Source organism: Schistocerca nitens, chromosome 4 (genome assembly GCF_023898315.1).
Source record: "Schistocerca nitens isolate TAMUIC-IGC-003100 chromosome 4, iqSchNite1.1, whole genome shotgun sequence".
Lineage (NCBI taxonomy): Eukaryota > Metazoa > Arthropoda > Insecta > Orthoptera > Acrididae > Schistocerca > Schistocerca nitens.
This window is the reverse complement of record NC_064617.1, coordinates 316,374,811-316,395,965: the sequence shown is the minus strand read 5'-3', so window position 1 is coordinate 316,395,965 and position 21,155 is coordinate 316,374,811. Positions and strand designations below refer to the sequence as shown.

At 38.7% G+C, this 21,155-nt stretch overlaps 1 protein-coding gene across 2 annotated transcripts in view; it reads left to right on the top strand.

Annotated features, from left to right (window-relative positions):
- The window catches only part of LOC126251737 (integrin alpha-PS2-like), an 836,605-nt gene that overhangs the window by 797,016 nt on the left and 18,434 nt on the right, over nt 1-21,155 (top strand). For both annotated transcript variants that reach the window (XM_049952346.1, XM_049952345.1), the window contains 3 exons: nt 4,240-4,409; nt 17,256-17,431; nt 17,601-17,692. In XM_049952346.1, the coding sequence (XP_049808303.1) occupies nt 4,240-4,409; nt 17,256-17,431; nt 17,601-17,692 (438 nt within the window). The remainder of the gene's footprint in view (nt 1-4,239; nt 4,410-17,255; nt 17,432-17,600; nt 17,693-21,155) is intronic.

Sequence of the window (21,155 nt, the reverse complement as noted above, 5' to 3'; positions counted from 1 at the left end):
CACGACTCACGCCCGGTACTCACAGAACTGGCAGAAGTAAAGCTGTGAGTACCGGGCATGAGTCGTGCTTCGGTAGCTCAGATGGTAGAGCACGTGCCCGCGAAAGGCAAAGGTCCCGAGTTCGAGTCTCGGTCGGGCACACAGTTTTAATCTGCCAAGAAGTTTCATTACTGAATTGTTTCACGAATATGATGAGGAATTGCTAGACAGTATTACCTTCAAACAGTGGGTCACAACTGACAGGGCAGAAATGATAACAGTGGTTAAATATCAGGAAGAGTACTTGGAATCTTTAATTGATAACTTACAAAAAGTCACCACTATGTTTCTAAAATCCAAAGTAAGTTTTTGAAGGACAAAAAAGTACAACTTCATGAACCTGAACGCATAGTGCTAGCTGATTTTGCAGAAATTTTTACATTTGTGATTCAGGATGCAATACAAGGGTACCACTGGGTCAATGATCAGGCAACAGTGCATCAATTTATTCTCTACTTTAAAAATGAGAAAGATGAAGTTAGCAGTTCTTCAATATGCATTCTAAGTGACTACTTGGAGCACAACACTTTGGCTGTACATGTATTTCAAAAGTATGTAATAAATTACATAAAAGAAAATTTTCCCAAGGTTGAGAAGCTGATATACTTTTCAGATGGAAGTGGTAGTCAGTATAAGAACAAAAAGAATTTTTCAAATCTGTGCAACCACAAAGTAGGCTTTGGGTTGGAGGCTGAACGGCACTTTTTTCATATTGCCATGGTAAAAATGCATATGATGGAGTAGGAGGTAGAACAAAATGTGAAGTAAGTAAAGCCAGCCTACAAAGACCAACCACAGACCAAATTCTCACAGTATAGGACATGTATGTCTTTTGCAAGGATAATATTAAAGGCATTACCTATTTTCTGATCGAGAAAGAAAACTGTACAGCAATAAAAGGAACAAGGCATTTCCACAAATTCCTTGGAATTGCAGAAAACTTAGTTCGATGCTATGTAGCATCAGAAACTGAAATTTATGAGGATCATTGTGTCAGTAAAATTACATCTCTGTCTTTAATGTTGAATGACATAGTGGCATGTGTGTATGGTGGACAGTGGTGGCGTGCAGGGGTTGAAAGAATAAGTTTGGAAAACAATGATGTTTTTGTGCATTTTTACCACCTTAATGGCCCAAGAACATCATTCAAGAAATCTACTAGTGACAATGTTTGGATACCAATGAAAAATGGTTTAAGGAAACTTTCAGTGCTTGAACTTACCACAGCAACTGGGAAGTCTTATTCTATATTACAGAAGCTGTCTGAAGTTCTCAACATTCACCATCAGGTTTAGGAACAGTTGCATCTCGAAATGAAAATTTTCAAATTTCAAAAATTCATAGAAAATTAAGGGAACATTTGTAAGTGTTCTTGCTCTATATGACGCTAGTAGTGTATGATATCTAACTATAGGAAAAAAATAGACACTCATAAATCACTCCCTGTTTGTTATTTTTGGGCCTAAAACGTGGATTTTTGAAAATTTGGATACCAAATTTTGGGGTCATTTTTGACTGGTTATTTTTTAATTTAGGGTATTTTGTGTAATAGAAAATGTTGGAGAGGACACTTTTCTAAAAACAGTCATGTCAATTGCAATGTTGTAACTTAACCGACTGCAGAGATATTCATATTTTTTCTAACGTCTCTAAACTGAAACATCGTTGCGCGCTTACAAATGAAAATGGCCGCCATTCAGTAAAAGTGAAAGGTAAAATTTTTTAAAAACTGTTTTGAACTTCTCAATTATACGGTAATCACATATAAAAAAATTAAAATATGTAAAAATGGTCAAGCAACCAACTTAATTTTTATTGGTCCACTTCATTTGGATTGACCCAGTACGTTCTTCTTGATGACTCAAAATGTGATAAGATGAAAGCAATACACTGCTGGACTCAACAAAAAGTACTAGAGGCTATGGATCATTGAATGGTTATCCCTGATGCTGACCTTCAAAAGTGGGCCTTGCAAATGAGCTGGGAAATATAGTTATATAATTTCAAGGCAAGCCGCAAATGGCTATTGAATTTTGAAAAGGCACATGGAATTGTATCTCAGAAAATAACTAACTTTATAGCTAGACAATATATAAACAATAAAAATGATCTCGACAAGGTCATTTTACGATTTGTCATGCAATTTAAGCAGCACATCAGAATTTTGGCGCCTGAAAATGTGTACATCTCTGATCAGAGTGAATTCAACCTGGAGTTGCACTCTGGACATACTTTGTTACAAAAGGGTGCAAAGAAAGTTTAATCCATGATGCATTCATTGCCATCAGTTATGTGATTCAGCCTAAAGTCTCTGCAACTAGCAAACTGCTTACCCATGCCTCCATCCCCTCCCCCTGCTGCCCCATTTCATTTAAAAGAAATGAATGGAGAGTTTGGACTGAGACCTAGAGAATCTCTTTTTGAAGCCTCAAATGTTCTTGTGACAGCATCAAAATCTGGTAAGCTAACATCTGAACAAGTCAAATGATATTTGACAGATGTCTTTCCCAGTGCAGGAGAAAATTCATTTGTTGTGTGTGCATAGTGTAAAAAACATTACGTTGTAATCATTTCTATATTGATTTTCATTACGTTGACAATTTAGTATCATAATAATGGGTTACTTTTTATTTACAGCTAACAAAATATGTATGTGAAACAGTAAACTAAAAAAAAGGAAGCAAAATAAAATAATTTACAACGGAATATAACAAATTAAAACATAAACCAAAATAAGTAAAACAAATAATTAGAATAATAATGAGTGTTTAGATATTTTAATCAGGAGTGTTGTACATACTCTGACAGCACATTGTGTACAACTTTTTTTCCAAAAATGGTATTACAGAAACCAGCTTTACTACACATGGATGTTTGTGGCGTGGAAGCATCTTTAATTTATGTTGTAACAGAAGTTTCCATTTTGCAAAATTCATTAATTGTGGTGGGGTAGTCAGCAAATTTTCAGATTTTTTTCAAAAATATATTATTCAGTTTTTACAAATATTAGTTACATTGCAACTTTTATAGAAAACACATTTTTTTATATCTCATGATTTTGAAGCTATTGGCTCCAACCCTAATATGCCAAATTACCCCACTGGCCATTAAAATTGCTACACCAAGAAGAAAAGCAGATGATAAACAGGTATTCATTTGACAAATATATTATACTAGAACTAACATGTGATTACATTTTCACGCAATTTGGGTGCATAGATCCTGAGAAATCAGTATCCAGAATAACCACCTCTGGCCATAATAACGGCCTTGATACGCCTGGGAATTCAGTCAAACAGAGCTTGGATGGCGTGTACAGGTACAACTGCCCATGCAGCTTCAACACAATACCATAGTTCATCAAGAGTAGTGACTGGCGTATTGTGACGAGCCAGTTGCTCGGCCACCATTGACCAGACATTTTCAATTGGTGAGAGATCTGGAGAATGTGCTGGCCAGGGCAGCAGTTGAACATTTTCTGTATCCAGAAAGTCCCGTACAGGACCTGCAACTTGTGGTTGTGCATTATCCTGCTGAAATGTAGGGTTTCACAGGGATAGAATGAAGGGTAGAGCCACAGGTCGTAACACATCTGAAACGTAATGTCCACTGTTCAAAGTGCTGTCAATGCGAACAAGAGGTGACCGAGACGTGTAACCAGTGGCACCCCATACCATCACGCTGGGTGATATGCCAGTATGACGATGACGAATACACGCTTCCAATGTGCTTTCGTGTACCTAACTGAAGTTGGGTGCAAATAAAAAATATATATACTGCATTATTTTGCCTCCTATAAACACCCACCAAGTTTCATCAAGATCATTCTGACTGATGCTTGGGAATGTTTCCTTGTCAGTAAAATTGTTTATATTTCTCAAAGTCACAACTCAGCTTTCTTCAAACTCTACCCTATTATAGTAACTACATTACAAAGTAATTCTTGTTAAAATTGAAATAAATCACATAGATTAATATCCTCTTTTTCATGCACTTTTTTATAATATTTTTAATATACTTCAAGTTCCTTGAAAATGGTAGAATATAGTTCGTTGTGCTTAAGCTAATTATAGAGAATATATTGTTTAAGAGAATGGGCATATTTTATTATTATGACAAATCTCTTGATTGTTTGCAAGCACAAACTAAATGTAAATATTATGAGAAAGTGTTGAGGTAGAGTATTTGTGGATTTTGCAGCTACATTTCAAAGTCCATCTACAACCATTCTATAAGGAGGACCTGAAGTCACAATATGAATTTGTAATGGAGGTGAACAGTACAAATCCAGAAGAGTCGAGTTCTACACTTGATAATGTGATACGTTTTGAAGTTCCCATATCTATAAGGACTGGGGTCTCTATTATAGGGTAAGCAGACATGAATCTTAGATATGTTTTGCAGAAATATTTTGCATAAAAAATCTGAGTATTTGGAGAAAATCTTAATGAAATAGGTAGAGTATTACTCCTTTGGCAGTGAAAATAATTAGTTACATTAGACAAAAGCATATGGATCCCTAATGGTCTACTATGAGAGTACTTTGTAACTAAATATACTACTGCACAAATGAATTACATGTAGCCACTTGTTGAAAACATAGTATTGCTGTGAGCTCAGCAAATGGAATAGCTCAGCAAGGCTCACAACATTGGGGGTGTTAAATTTGTTTAAGATTCCTGAGTGACAATTATCTACTAGATTCACAAGATCTGAACTCTCATCACAGTTATGCTGATGATGATCATACTGTGATTTAATTTCATTTTTCTGTTTGTTCTTATACAATTTTTAAAATATTATTGGACTCTGTAAGATATATTACACAGTAATTTACATATGAACATAAGAAGACCAAGAAAATGTTTATACTGCAATTAAAATGGGGCAGAAACATTGAACAATTCAAGAGAACTATCTGGAATTTTCCTTACATGATTAGGGAAACTACAAAATAAATAATCAGGATGGCCAGCAGAAATAAGAACCTCTCATTTCACAAATGCAAGTCTAGCAAGAATATTGCTGCATTGCCCTCACTTGGTACACTGTAACATTGTTCTTTTGTTGTTTCCATTCATACAGGTATCACTATAATGAAGCACTCCTACAGCCACTAATCTTTATCAGTTTCCTTAATCAGGCTTCTTCATCATAAGTTGCAGCATACAGTACTGGATATTACATTTGAGCTATAATTTTGGAAATTAATTTCACATAAGGGTTAAATACTGTTACTGGTGCAAGGAAAGGTGTGGGGGGAGGGGCTGCAAACTAATAATACTGTGCCCACAGGTTACATTGATTACAAGCCAGAGACCACATAGTAACACAGGTGGAGCAATATTGCCAGACAGAAGTGGAAACCACTGCAATAGTTAGTTAGTTTGCTTGGCTGTGTAAGTACAGCAGTTTTTAGCTCCTGAAGCTAGCAATCTTGCACATGGACACAATCAATTTGCACAACAGTGAGAGGAGTCAGCTTTGCTATCCAGCAGAGTCCATAAATATAGTGTAATCATCTGAGAAACATCAGTTTGATCAGACCTCGGCATCAGCTAACTACCAGAGAGTGAGAGGGAGCTCATGGCTGCTCATGCTTAAATTGGCTACTAAGCTGGTCTCGTGTGATTGGTCAGCCAGAGTTGCTGACAGCAATCTTAGCGGATCTAGTCATAATGGCAATTTTCAGTAGTTTCACATCTTCCATTGATATGTCTGGTGGGGTTACAAGAAATTGGAATTCAGGTATTCTGTTGAACTTTATGGGCAATTTGAATTGTATGAGCAAGTCAAACTCAGATAGTTTTTTATTTTTTTATTTGTAAAAACTGATAATGCTTTGATATTCTTTTTGTTGTGTGCTTGTAGAAAATATTACCTGTACCTACTTGATCTTTATCCATGAGCTTAAGGTGATTATTTTTTAATTGGTAGTAATTCCTATTACGTTGTTATAATCATGTATATGTTAGTTGAAAATGGCTGATTAACCCTTGAGCGGACACACAGATTTTTATAAGGTAAGAGGGGCTCCACTTCTTTTTTTCTTTTTTTAAAAAAAAGGAAAAGAAAAAGTGCCTCTGCAGCAGCATGTCTACTGCTCACTGCTACTACTACAGAACTGTATGTTGTTGCATGACTTCTGGTACTCATTACACTCTTCACGACTTAGCTATGTGAGAAAAAATTTACGATCCATGCAAAAAAATGCCCCAGATTCTGAGCTAGCAATGCAGTTCCATAAAGAGGTGGTTGTCTATGAGGTAGTTAGTAACTGAATAAATATTTTAAACATAGCTGCACTACAGCAACGGTTCCACGTGATAAGATTAAAAACAGCCGACCAGTTGCAAAGGATAAAGTGATCTTTACCTAGGTTTCGATAGATTTAAATTTATCTTCTTCAGAAGACGGCAGTATTACATTAACATGGAGTGATATGTCCTAGTCGTAACTCCATTAACTGCATAACTCTATTAGTCCAAATAAAATATAGCCCTGAGAACAGGGTTTGTCAGACAAATAAAATTAAGTACATGGAAGTTGAAATTCAGTCTGCAACCACAAAACACCGATGGTCCATCTAGCAGTGCGTGTGCAGCTACAGATTTGATTGTGTTCTTCTTCTTGTCGGCAGCAGATGTTGACATTTCAACGTCTTCTATTGTTTTATATACCGTCTGTCTTGCACGGCGTCGCAGCCTTCTATACCGCATCTTGGCAGCATTCAATGCAGTTGCCTGTGCGACAGCAGCAGCGCGAATAAGGCGGTGGCCGCTTATCGCTCGCTTATAGCGAGCGATAAGCGGCCACCGCCTTATTCGCGCTGCTGCTGTCGCACAGGCAACTGCATTGAACGCTGCCAAGATGCGGTATAGAAGGCTGCGACGCCGTGCAAGACAGACGGTATATAAAACAATAGAAGACGTTGAAATGTCAACATCTGCTGCCGACAAGAAGAAGAACACAATCAAATCTGTAGCTGCACACGCACTGCTAGATGGACCATCGGTGTTTTGTGGTTGCAGACTGAATTTCAGCATAGATTTGAATGACACATTTTCACATGGAAATGGCTGGTTAACTGTGGCCATTGTACGAGGTGGTACAGGTGTGTCAAACGTGTCTGGACTGGAAAGCTTCGTGGACAGAGACATCATAGCCTACAAAACATATCATGTCACCGAAACCGCAAATAAAGCTCTCCGACTTCCATGTACTTAATTTTATTTGTCTGACAAACCCTGTTCTCAGGGCTATATTTTATTTGGACTAATGGAGTTATGCAGATGTTTGTAAAAACGACTAGGACATATCACTCCATGTTAATGTAATACTGCCGTCTTCTGAAGAAGATAGATTTAAATCTATCGAAACCTAGGTAAAGATCACTTTATCCTTTGCAACTGGTCGGCTGTTTTTAATCTTATCAACTGAATAAATGTTTTACTGGAATCTGCTGCAACTGCGCTGTTTAATGGTTCAGGTGGGTCATTACTGTGTGGTAACACTTGTATGTGGCAACATAGTGACATAATGAAAGTTTATTTTATTATTGTTTAATTAAACAGTCATTTAGCTCATGTAAGTTTATTTTATCATTTTTAACTAAACTAAGATTAAATTGTTATCTTGTTCATACATATTTACCTTAGCACGTAACAAGAGCAGGTGCATGGCGTACTTTGTACACACATGAAGAATAGCTGTACTAATGTAAATATGTATGAGCAAGATAACAGTTTAATCTTAGTTTAATTAAAAAATGATAAAATAAACTTACATGAGCTAAATTACTGTTTAATTAAACAATAATAAAATAAACTTTCATTATGTTGCCACATACAAGTGTTACCACACAGTAATGACCCACCTAAACCATTAAACAGCACAGTTGCAGCAGATTCCAGCCAAACACTTATTCAGTTACTAACTATCTCATAGTCAACTACCTCATTGTGGGACTGTGCTGCTAGCTCAGAATCTGGGGCATTTTTTTGCACAGATTGTAAATTTTTTGTCACCTAACTTACTGTTTGTTGTATATTACAACTGCTCACTTGGAGTACAACATAACAACTTATCACTGTGTTAGATGAAACAATAATGAAGGAACAGGTATAGTCACATAGTTGTGAAACAACAGTGGAACAGTTCAAGACAATGTTATTTGCGGTTGGCACACTTTATACATACGAACACCGACTTGAGCGTTAATGAAGTTGTTAGAAAAGAATGGCTTCAACAGGACAGTTAAATCTTCAGATCTTTAAATTTATCCATGCAACATTTGATGGAGATATTTGGACAGTGCATCTAGTAGTTTAATTTTGAAACTTCTGCAGCCTCAGTATTTGTACATATGCAGTGCAATGCAGATCAATATACAGTAACTACATGAGGAACATACACAAGAGTAAATTTTTAATAAAGCATCTTCATTCACTATACTTGACATTTTCCTCATTAGAAATATGTTACAGCTTATTTTTGAGCAGATCTTACCTATGTAGTGTTTTGAAGTCAAATAACTGTCAATGTCCATACTTAGGAAGTTGTAGTGGTTTGTTTCCAGCTGGGCTAAGTTTCTTAGATCAAGTCTAACACTGTCAGCATGGACTGGTTCTACTGGCATGTACCTGCATGTGTGTGTTTTACTTCCATTTACACCCAAACATATTGTTGCTGCTGAAATATTACTTTGAATTTTTGATACTCAATAGTGGTTCTTGAAGTTCTTCAAAATGACCTTGACATCTTCTTCAACTTCTAAGTCATTTATGTAGAGAATGAAAAGTAATTGATCTAGCACTGAACCTTATTGCATTTTCTACTTCACTTTTAGGCATCCAGAACAGACATTAACAATACTACTGTTAATTTCGTATTTTATCTCAATGCACTTTTCTCTCTGTTTCGTGAAGGAGCCTATAACAGGAGCTGACTTTTCCCTTATACTATAATGATGTAGTTTCTTTACTAAAATATTGTGACAGACATAGTCAAAACCTTTAGAGAGATCAAGAAACAATCCACAAGCATTTTTTATATAACATCTTTTAAGTAAAGGATAGAAAGATTTCAGTGATGTCTTAGCTTACCTATTTTTCCTGAAACCATGCTGTACATTACATACTGTGTTGTACCTATATATGATCTTTGTTAAATCAAACAATGAAAAATCCAGGATGGAATGTAACAATATTAGAGAAGGAAAGTTGATACTCACCATGTAGCTGAGCTTTTTGTTGTGTCTATCGTGACTCAGCTGCTCTGCTACATGGTGAGTAGCAACTTTCCTTCTCTAATATTGTTGATCTTCATTAAACTATCTTTTATAGCAGTTTACAGTATTGTTGTCAAAACAGAAGTAATTATAATGCATGTGTTCTGTTTAGTCCTTCGTACAAGATGAATCACCCAAAACTTGCACCCCAAATATTGCAGAAATGGAAAGTGCTATTGATGTGCAACTTTCACAGAATGAATGGCTAGTCTGGGGCACATATTGTTAGCCAATACACAGATTGTAATAATACTTAGAAAGTGTACTTTTTGTGCAAACACACTTTTTAAATGAAACAATGCATATTGACATTAATAAACTGAAAGTAGGGCAAATTAGAATGTCAGTAGTGTTTGTAGCAGGATTCTAGCATGAGTCATTTATGAGAGATCATATTTTGATAAGTTTCCAGACTAACACTTGCTTGTGCCGTTCATCCTGCTTAGTTGCTAGGTACCATGTTATTATGTTTGCTTACAGTGTGCTTGTGTGTTCTTTGAGTGCAATGTGACTTGCTAGTGTGGCAGTCCAAGCAGCCGAGCAGTAGGTCATGAGTGGTCATTGGGATTTACGAGTGCAGAAAAAACCAACATGCTCTAGGTATATGGAGAGTAGAAAGAATGCAGTTCTTTCTTGTATGGTGTATGCAGCAATATGTCCCAATACATATCAGCCATCTCAGCAATTATTTATCAACCAGTTATGTGTAACACCTAGACAACATAACAGAAGGCAACAAGTGTCCACAGAAGAGAAGGAAATTACCGTTCTTGCTGCTGTTGCAGTTGATCTGCACATTCACTCACATGCAATCACATGAGGAAGTTGCATGAGTCAGGCAAGTCTCCTATGCATTCTCCATTGACATATGTTCCATCCCTATCACATCTCTCTCCATCAGGAGCTCCTTGGAAATGTTTATGAGAGTCATGTTAACTTCTGTTTATGGGCATTAAAACAGGTTGATACACAGAAGTATCATGCATCTTGTTTAGTGATGAAGTCATATTTACCAATCATAGCCAGGTAAGCAACCAAAACATGCACTATTGGTCTTTTTCATAGACAGAACACTGAACACATACCGCCTAACAGACCATCTTCCATGGATGCTAGAAGATGTTCCTCTGCAGCATAGGAGGAATCTGTGGCACCAACATGATAGCTGTACAGCCCATAGGACACGAAATAGTACATCATGCCTTCACGAATTGTTTCCATTAGGCGCAGAAGATGTGTAGCTTGGCTAGCTCAATCCCGTGAACTGACTATCTGTAGACTCTTTCCTCTGAGGATAGCTGAAAAATGCTGTCTACAAGGACATACCAATTACACCCAATGATATGCAATGACATATTACCACAGCCTGCTTGGATATATCCACCGGAATGCTAGCACATGTGCAGCCATCATTCCATACCAGACTGGAACCATGTATTGTTGCTGCCACTGATCATTTTGAACACAACTTGTGAGGGTCAATTGTCTCATTACTGTTCAGAATCCTCATAACTAGTGTATGCACTTCTGTTGCTCTTTAGTGTGTGCTTACAGGTATTGTATAAGTGTTAGTGTGGGAGCTTCTCATAAACAACTTGCACTAGAATCCCACAATAAACAATGCTGTCATTCTAATTTACCCTCCTGTCAGTGTGTTAATGTCAGTAGACATTGTTCCATTTAAAGAAATATATGTTTGCATAAAAAATATACTTTCTGTACATTATTACAGTCTGTTCATTGGCTAACAGTACGAGTCACTAACTGACAATCTATTCTATGAAGACCATACTCAATAATACTTTCCATTTCCACAAAATTTGCTGTGCATGTTTTGGGTGATTCATCCTGTATAATGGCATTACTGTACTCTTTTTTAAGCAGTAGGGGGATTTACCTTCTTTCAATGTTAGATTTGTCAAAAAAGTAAATGGTCTTACTATAGCTTGCACACAACATTTAATAAGCCTTGAAGGTATCCCATCTAGCCTTCCTGTATTACAATTTAAAGAAATTATGGAATATTTTCCCTTGTCTCATGTATAACAAATTTGTGACCACAATCCCTTTGTGAATTATTCTATTAAAAGTAGGGCCAGTTTTAAGCACAAGCCATTACTTGGAGTGCCAAGCTGGGAAGGGTGCCAGAGGTGCCACAACTGTAAGATTTCACACAGGATGTATCACAGTTACAAGCGGCTGCTTGGAACACCAAGTTTAGAGGAGTGCCCAAGTGCAAGATCTGCATACAGTGAATATCACAGTTAGTAGCAACTGATACAGGTATGGGGGAAGATGGGCGAGAGTGGTGTGTGGGGCAGGGGAAGGGAGGGGCGGCAGATAAGTCACTTGTATGAAAGATGTTCTTGAAGTGGCCCTGACTAAATTGATAGGATTTTTGGAAACCCTTTTTGTTGTGCGCAGTTATTTCACTTTCTGTTACTCAAGTTCTTTGAGAATGAATATGTTAGACAGCTCTGCAATTGTAGGTACTTCTGTATTCTGTTTACCTTGTACCATACTCTACACTTTGATGCAAGAGTGTAATGTCAGTACCCACATTTATTCAACTGAAACAACAAGTTTACTATTACCAGTCACAATGTATTTTATTTCCACTATGTGTGCAAAGATTTAAATCTCCATCATGAGGTGTGTTTACGTGAATTGATATGGCATGTATGTGTCTCCAGTGGTCACAGATACCTTTTTCTGTTGTGTTACATCATATACAAAGTGCACGTGAAACATTTTGTAACAATATTATGAAATGGATAGTTGCTACTCGCCTTATAGCAGGGATGGGGGATAATGAAGTGCTGTTTGTGGGAGCATACAGGGACAAGGTGGAGAGAGATTAGGGCAGCTAGGTGCAGTCAGATGGAAAGCAGGGGGGAAGGATGGGGGTAGCAGAAAAGGAGAGAAATAAAAGACTGGGGGTGCATTGGTGGAATACAGGGATGTGAAGTGCTAATGAAGATTGAGCCAGGTGAGTCGTGGGAATGTAGGATATATTGCAGGGAGAGTTCCTACCTCCACAATTTCCCTTCCTGTTCCCATCCCAGCACATAGGCTTCATGTGAACTCAATACTTAATACTTGCAGCACATGAGCAGCAATTCCTCTCAGGACCAGCATTGAGAGTGTGACTGAAGAATGTACCATTCCATTTGACACTTAAATATTTTTTATGCCTCAGCTAGACATATATAAGTAAGCACAGAAATTAAATGGTTTCTAAGAGCTTTGAAAAAAATGTCACCTGAACTGATATCAAGCAGGGTGACACTATGGTTTAGACATTTGGTCCATATTTAAGAGAAGCTGTATTCAAACCTGAACCAGAACATCCTGATTTAGGTTTCTAAGGCTTCCCCTCAGCCTTTTCAGGCAAATGTCAGGACAGGATTTCAGCAAGGCAGTGGGCAATTGTTTCACTTATTCTTGTATTGAACTCTACCTGCCCTCAGTTTCTGAAAAAATTAATTGTGGCGTATGTTGGTCTAAGTGTTTTGGTCAGCCACAAGTAGCAAAAGAACTCTCTTGTTAGCTTGGCAGGCAACAATATAAACCAATGGGTAATGTTAAGTGTAATGAAATGGAGCCTCCAAACACTTACATCCACTTTCATGCTTCATATTTCACATGTGACTTACACAAAAGGTAAATGAGAAAGATGTTTTCAACGTCCAGTTGACTTAAAGGTCAGATATATGTGAGTGGGAGGTGGAAACAATTGTGGCCCTCTTGAAGGACCCATTGCTGCATTTGCCTCAACTAATTTAGGGAAACTGTAGAACACAAAATCAGGATGCTAAAATAGTGTTTAACCCCTATTCCTCCAAAATGTGTGTCCAGTATATTAGCAATAATCCTCTACATCCATTTACACTTGTGAAACAGGATTGACAATTAAATCATACATCCATTCATTCATCTGCTATGACCTACAGATAATCAATAAAACCATTAAGACAATGCACCATTTCATCCCTCCAGAACTATTTTTATCAATGGTGAATAGAAATGAAGTTACTTAACTAAACCATGCAGTCATATGACCCAAATTGTACTGAGCACATCAGGTAAGTTCTTGACAGGAATTGCTACATTGAGGCAAATGGAAAAACTTAGTTTGAGGTGTAATATTGTGAATCTACAAACAAAATTTGTATATTTTGCGTACTTTCAGATCCGGTTTCCTTATGGAAACACACACTATGTAATCAAAAGTATCCAGACACCCCAAAAAACATACATTTTTCATATTAGGTGCACTGCGCTGCCAGCTACTGCCAGGTACTCCATGTCAGCAACCTCAGTAGTCATTAGACATCACGAGAGAGCAGAATGGGGCGCTCTGCGGGACTCACAGACTTCGAAAGTGGTCAGGTGGTTGGTTGTCACTTGTGTCATACATCTGTAACTGAGATTTCCACACTTCTAAACATCCCTAGGTCCACTGTTTCCGATATGATAGTGAAGTGGATATGTGAAGGGATAAGTACAGTACAAAAGCGTACAGACCGACATCATCTGTTGACTGCCAGAGACTGCCGACAGTTGAAGATGGTTGTAATATGTGATAGGCAGACATCTATCTAGACCATCACACAGGAATTCCAAACTGGATTGGGATCGACTGCAAGTACTATGACAGTTAGGTGGGAGATGAGAAAACTTGCATTTCATGGTCAAGCAGCTGCTCATAAGCCACACATCACGCCAGTAAATGCCAAACAGCGCCTTGCCTGATGTAAGGAGTGTAAATATTGGATAACTGAACAGTGGGAAAATGTTGTGTGGAGTGACGAATCACTATACACAATGTGGTGATCCAGTGGCAGGGTGTGGGTATGGAAAATGCTGGTGAACGTCACCTGCTAGTGTGTATAGTGCCAACAGTAAAATTCGGAGGTGGTGGTGTTATGGTGTGGTCGTGTTTTTCATGGAAGGGGCTTGCACCTTTATTTATTGTATTTGTATATGTTATTATGTTCCTGATAACTGTGGAAACTGTGTTGCAACATAGTAAAGAAATTCCTAGTTCATTAAATAATCAAATCAAACCCAACAAACAAATGTTAAAAAGTGAAAAGAATCTATTTACAATGCACGGCCTGTGGCAGAGTGGATACATGACAATAACGTCCTTGTAATGGACTGGCCTGCACAGAATCCTGACCTGAATCCTATAGAATGCCTGAGGGATGTTTTGAAATGCCGACTTCATGCCAGGCCTCACTGATTGACATCGATACCTCTCGTCAGTGCAGCACTCCATGAAGAATGGGCTGCCATTCCCCAAGAAACCTTCCAGCACCTGATTGAACATATGCCTGGGAGAGTGGAAGCTGTCATCAAGGCTAAGGATGGGCTGACACCATGTTGAATTCCAGCATTACCTATGGAGGGCACCACGAACTTGCAAATCATTTTCAGCCAGGTGTCCGGATGCTTTTGATCACATAGTGTACACAGCCAGTTAAGTATTTGCTCATGATAATAAACAATAGGAGCAGTGTTTAAACTACACAACACACATCTTGTGGACAATTTCAAAGATCATGGAATTGTTACAGTTCCTAGGACATTCATGTCCTAAAAGTATTATGTATACACTGTCGGAAAAAAATTAGTACGCCCTTTTAAAGGTTTTTGATTCACTAAAAATTTATTGTTGCAAAAGTTGATGTGGAGTACATGAAATGACAATATTTACAGATCAATAGCTTAAGCGGTCAGAGGTACCAGGTATCACCCATGCTGAAACACCCATATTAGTACATGGTGTAATCCTCACAGGTGGTAATGCCATCTCTGACTTTGGCATCCAGTTGATCATACAGATGGTGAATACTGTCGTGGGATACATTATGCCATGCTTGCTAAACCTGTTCATGTAATTCTGCTTGATTGGAGACAAGTCTGGAGATCATGTTGGCCAGAGAAATTGTTGCATGTCTTGAGGGCATGTTGAATTTCACAGGCAGTGTGTTAAGTGATCTTTATCCTGTTGGAACAATACATCACCTTCCTGTTGCAAGAATGGCAAAAGAATGGGCTAACATCTTTCTGCACATACCGACTACTGGTTAGTGTCCCCTCCAGAAACACCAAAGATGAACGAGAGTTGTACCTTCTTGGAACCTGAGACTATAAAGCCTGTGGTGGAGCCAGTGTATTTTGGACAAATACACTTAACGAGACAGCAGTCACCAGGTCTACATCACACACATGAACAACCATCAGTTGCATGCAGGCAGAATCTGCTTTCTTCGCTGTAGACCATGGCATGCTATTTGGACCAATCATGCCATGCATGTCAATGCTGTGATGTGAGTGGAAGACAGATTAGAGCTGTGCATGCCTGTAGCTCCACTGCTAATAACCAGTTCACAACAGTTCATGTTGACACGTCTGGGCTCGCAAGCCCTCTTCTCTGTGCTGTGGTAGCCGTACGATTTGCCACTGCTGCCCTTACAATATGACAGTCCTGTTGGGCATCTGCACTGCATGGACGTTCTGCACCTAATCTTTGGGTGTGAGAATTTTCACGTGACCATTGACACCAGTATTGTTGCAAAACTGCTGCAACAGCTCCAGCTTGTGTAGTTCTTCAAAATGACTACACCACCACCACTCGGAATGCCACAGTTTGACCCCTTTCAGGCTAGCTCTGTTGGCTGTAAGAAGCACGAGTACATCTCCATAACATGCTTGCCTGCTTACTTCATACGTTTGCATCAGGCTGAGCCCTCTGGTTGTGATCTTTCCCTATTAATCGGTAGACACACAGATGGTGCTCTAGTAGCTATTCCACTATCCTATCTGTTGGCGGACGTTGTTGATAGCATTATCAGTACATCTACTGTCCCCCAGATGGTATATGCTTCATCAGATCAAAATCGACATTATCTTTCCAGATGTAGCAACCTTTTTTTCTGACAATACAGAAATCAATTTCTGAATTATTTTCTTGAAGACTCTATGTCTTCTCTGGGATTCAGAGTGAAGATTATGATTCTAAAGTCTCTAGCAAGATTCTTGCAGATACACGGATAACATATTGGCTATCTGTGCACAATTAGAAGAATATTAATCACAGATCTTAGTAACCATTCCTCATATAAATAGGACCCTTTCAGGGCAACACAAAAACCCACATCCTCCCCCACCCCTCCCTCAAGGTACCAGAATTTCTGCTGGCTTTATTGTGTTCATTTATAGACTTTCCAAATGCAATGGAGTATGGTTGATGAATTACAATTAATTCAAAATGCAAAATATACTGCAAATTCCTGACATGAAGCTACAACATGTTTCTGAAGAAGAATTCTTGGTATCTGTGGAATACAAAATATTTGTGAATTAAAAAGTGGGTGGAATGAAATCACATATGTCATATGTGACATGATATTCATGTAAATCTCCCATCTCAATTTAATTCCTTAAAGTATAGTCAGACATATTCACTTGAGCTCCTAATTCTGAAAGAAGGAAAGAAAAGAAAAAATAAATCCACATTGAATGTCATCAACTTCTTATGGCTGTTATGAATGAGAATACATTTTTTATGACTGATAGGAAAGCATTGGCAAGCTGATAAATCAGTTAGGTCTTAATATTTTGCTACTATTTGACATTTATTATCGAAATCATCACCTACTTAATGGTTTTCACAAACAGTTAACTGGTTCAAGAGATAAAAAGTTAAGAAGCTACTGTAAGTAATAGTTTGCTTTATCATTGTTATCATTTACAGTTTGGTAGTAATATATAGTCTTTGTTTGTGAATAAAATTTCAGGATATTTCTTTTTTTAACATTCACCTAAACACTTGTATCAAACCTCTTTATTCTTGTGGCTGAACTCAAACCAAACATTTTTATTGTAGTCTTTATTGCCAATTTGTTTTTGTTTTTAGGGTGTCTAGTCCACAAGAGTTGTATTACAATACTACAGGATACAATGTTGTTAATGTAACACGAGAATCAGAAATTGGACCTCAGCTAACACACACTTATACTGTAATCAACAATGGACCAGCTGACATTGTAGAGGCTGACCTGTACATTCTGTGGCCCATGTACACACTGGCAGGTTAGCTGCATGTTGAGTTAAACAGAAAATCTATTGATATACTTCTCCTACATCTGTTTGTTGCTCTTTATTTTCATTTTTCATTTATTTTTCAGATACAATTACCTTAGTATTACCTAAATATAATTCCAATCACTATATTAACATGTAATATCATGATTGTCCTCAGGTGACCCTTTTTTCTACATCCTGGAACAGCCTGAAGTTACAGGCCCTGTCGTCTGTGAGAAGTTGGAGGAGGTAAATTCGCTGCAGCTAAAGGTCAGTAACTTTCTTTTGAAGAGGCCTATCTCTTTACTGTTGATGAGACAGAATCCTCTCAAGTAATTCTTGAAAATAGCCTTATGTTTTCTGAACACAACCCAGCTTTTTGTCATTTATATGTTGTGCCTGCTGTACTGTTGACATCAGGGTCTGCCACAGGAGTTTCCCCTGTGAAGCTGAAGTGCAGCGGACTTGTCAGCCATGTCTGTGATGTGGGTAGACATGGTCTCAGGTGAGGGATACATCATCTCTTCTCCACCCCACTCCCCCATCAGGGAAAAAGATGGTGGAGCCATCTTGATGTCATACAGAGATTATCCGTGGGTGTGGGTGTCCCAGTTCCTAGGACCCTGACCTGAGGGCATGAAGAAGTATCTAGATACTGGTGTGGATGGCCCAGTTTGGCTGCAGAATCTGGAGTTAGCATGGGAACTGCCCTGGGCGAATCTGGAAAGAGAAGGAATGTAGTGACTACACTGTGGAGAACCACGCACTGGTGATGCTAAGGCAGTTCTACAGTAAGGACTTTTTCTGTGTAGACTTCCAAGAGAGAGCAATCATGGAACCGGGGAGTCTGACTGATTGCCCAAGTATTTTGTGCCATGGCCGACCTGAGGGAGGAGAGACAACCATGAAGATGACCAAGTTGTAATCCAGCGGAGGACCCTTGTTGTTTGGAGCAAATTCATGTGGACCACAGGCCGACAGGCTGCAGCTTGCTGAATCTTCTTTCTGAATGAAGTGGAATTGCAAGAGACTAGTAAAAGTCAGAGAAAGGCGTTTGTGTCCAACATAAGTGACTGTGACATGGGAAGGAAAAGGTATGGCAAGAAAACGCAATGATGTTCTACACCAAAGGTCACACAACACCCTGGTGGAGAGGCCAAGCCACAGCAAAACCTGGTAATAATGCCAGTGATGCCACACAGTGGTGGTCAGCAGCTGGCTTTTGCAATCAGAGGTTACAGTGGTGCCCTCATGAGTCTGTGAGTGATGAGATACAACAGCATTCAGTAACTGGCCCAGAGAGCTCACTCATGCAGAGAGTCATCAGCAGAAGCCAGACCTGGAGCCTGCAGAGGGATGTCTGTAGAAAGGAGGACCACGCCTAATGTTAATTTGGAGACCAAATGTCCATGGCCCCTCTGTTGGTTGGTAAGTGGAAAAAGCAAGAGAAAGTATGCAGTCTTGTGCTGTTGCTGTGGTCGGAGGACTGGTGTGACACTCAAAGGATCTGCCACCGCAACAGCAGACAGACGGGGTGCAGCAAAAAGGACCAGAACTGGAGTATCACTATGTGAATGAGGATAGTGACAACACTTAACACAGAAACTGCAGGCTGCCAGGGTTATCAGTTGACAATGCAGAAATGTCGCTTCAACCGGAGTGGGGGCAGACATGAAAACTTGGGAGTATGGCACTGAAAAGAGTGCAGCCTATGGATGAAAGGATCTGTCTGGAAAAGTACAGAGAGTTGAAACAGTGCCAGAGGAGAGTCCCAGACCTTAAAAGATATAACATAAAAACACCTTGTAGGGGAGAGTTTCTAACTCTTTATTTACTTATTTAAGATGACAGTTCGCAATAATTTCATGGGGACAGTGTTGCCAACGTTATAGAGATGGCTAGAGAAGGGCTTATCCAGCAATGGGTATCAAATGGTTGCTCATGATAATAATTGTGAAGAATTTTCTGGTCCCTATTCTTGTGTACATCACTTGTTATCCAGAAGCTGCCTATTTAGTTATTGGGTTGGTCCATAAGTTTGTAGTGTTTTTCTGTAAGTTTACTTTACACAACAGATACAAATATCAGAGACTTATGTGATCAATAATATATTCTCTTCCCCTATTTACAATCGTCTGCTAAAGCTGGGGTAACTTTTTCATCACAGGATTGTAGAAATCTCGTGGCTTTTAGGTGACCAGCTCATTGATCCATGTTCGGAGTGCATTTTCATCCAGAAAGGAAGTTCCTTCAAGTTTGTTTGATAGAGAGCAGAAAAGTCTGAAATTCTGAGGGTACGAGATGAGATGGATAAGGTGGGTGTGAAATGACTTCCCTACCCAACTCCTGTTTAGTGGTTTTTTATCACTCTAGCAGAATACAGGGCAGGTGTTATTGTGGAGTAGCATCACTCCATATAGTCTTCCTGGTTGTTGTTCTTGGATTGTGTCTGCAAGATGGCTCAGTTGTTGACAATAACTGTCAGCAGTGATGGTTACACCTCGGGGAAGCAAGTTGTAGTAACCACTGTTCCACCAGGTGCATAACATTATCTTTTGTGGATGCAAGCATGTCTTTGTACAGGAAGTCGCTGCTTTGTTTGGGTTCAACCATTCTTTTCTTTTCCTTGTGTTAGCATAAAGACACCATTTCTTGTCTCCAGTAATGATACAGGATAGGAATGGCTGGTGTTGTTCCTTAGTCAATTGATGATGAGCAAATAGAATTCGCACATATGACCACCTCATAAGTTTTGTGATTTTGGCTTAGAGCATGCAGTACCCATACACCCGATGTTTTAACCTTCCCTTTACATGCAAATGTCACATGATAGTGGAATAGTCAAAGTTCCATCACATTTGACAGTTCTCAAGAACAATGATGTGAACCATTGGGGAGTAATGAATTTAAATTATCTTCTTCAAACCCTGAAGGGCTTCCTGAATGCAGAGACTCACTAATGTCAAAACATTCCTCCTTAAAACAAGAAAACCATTTTTTTTGCAGTGGTCTGTCCAATGGCATTATCCTCATACATAGTGAAAAGTTTTCTGGCTGCCTCCACTGTTGTCACCCCTCTACTGAACTCAAACTGAAGAATATGTCAGAAATGTTCTGATTTCTCCACTTGACACTTCATTTTCTAGTGCCCAGAGCTCCAATCACTATCTATTAATGACAAAATGACAATATGTAAACTCAAAAACTACAAATAAAAAATGACAGCCAATAAATAAATCCATATCAACAAGGATACCAACATGGAAAACAAAAACTCTATGAACTTATGCACCAACCTAATGTTTTTATGTCACTTAATTCTCACCCTTACCCCACCAATAGGTGGTGAAATATCTTCCTGATTGCAACCCATTAGTCAGCAACCCCAAAAGTCTTTCGATATGACAATAATATCAGACATTTTTTTAATTGTTTCTCATGTCATCAGCTTCCCATCTCAGATTTGGGGTTGCTAGGCATATCTCAACCCCATTGTTTTTCCAGGTAGTAAACGTTATTTTTGTTGGTTTTACTCCATTCTTTCAACACTTACACTTTGTGTCACATCCTTCCAAAGCCCACACTCACCCTTATGGATCAGTTGTCATCAGGATTCACCATTCAGCCTAGCCACTCTGAATGCTGTTGATTTGACACTAATTTCTTGCATATCCGATTATTTTTATGTTACCCCTTTCATCATTTCTCCAATCCTGCCCCCCCCCCCCCCAAA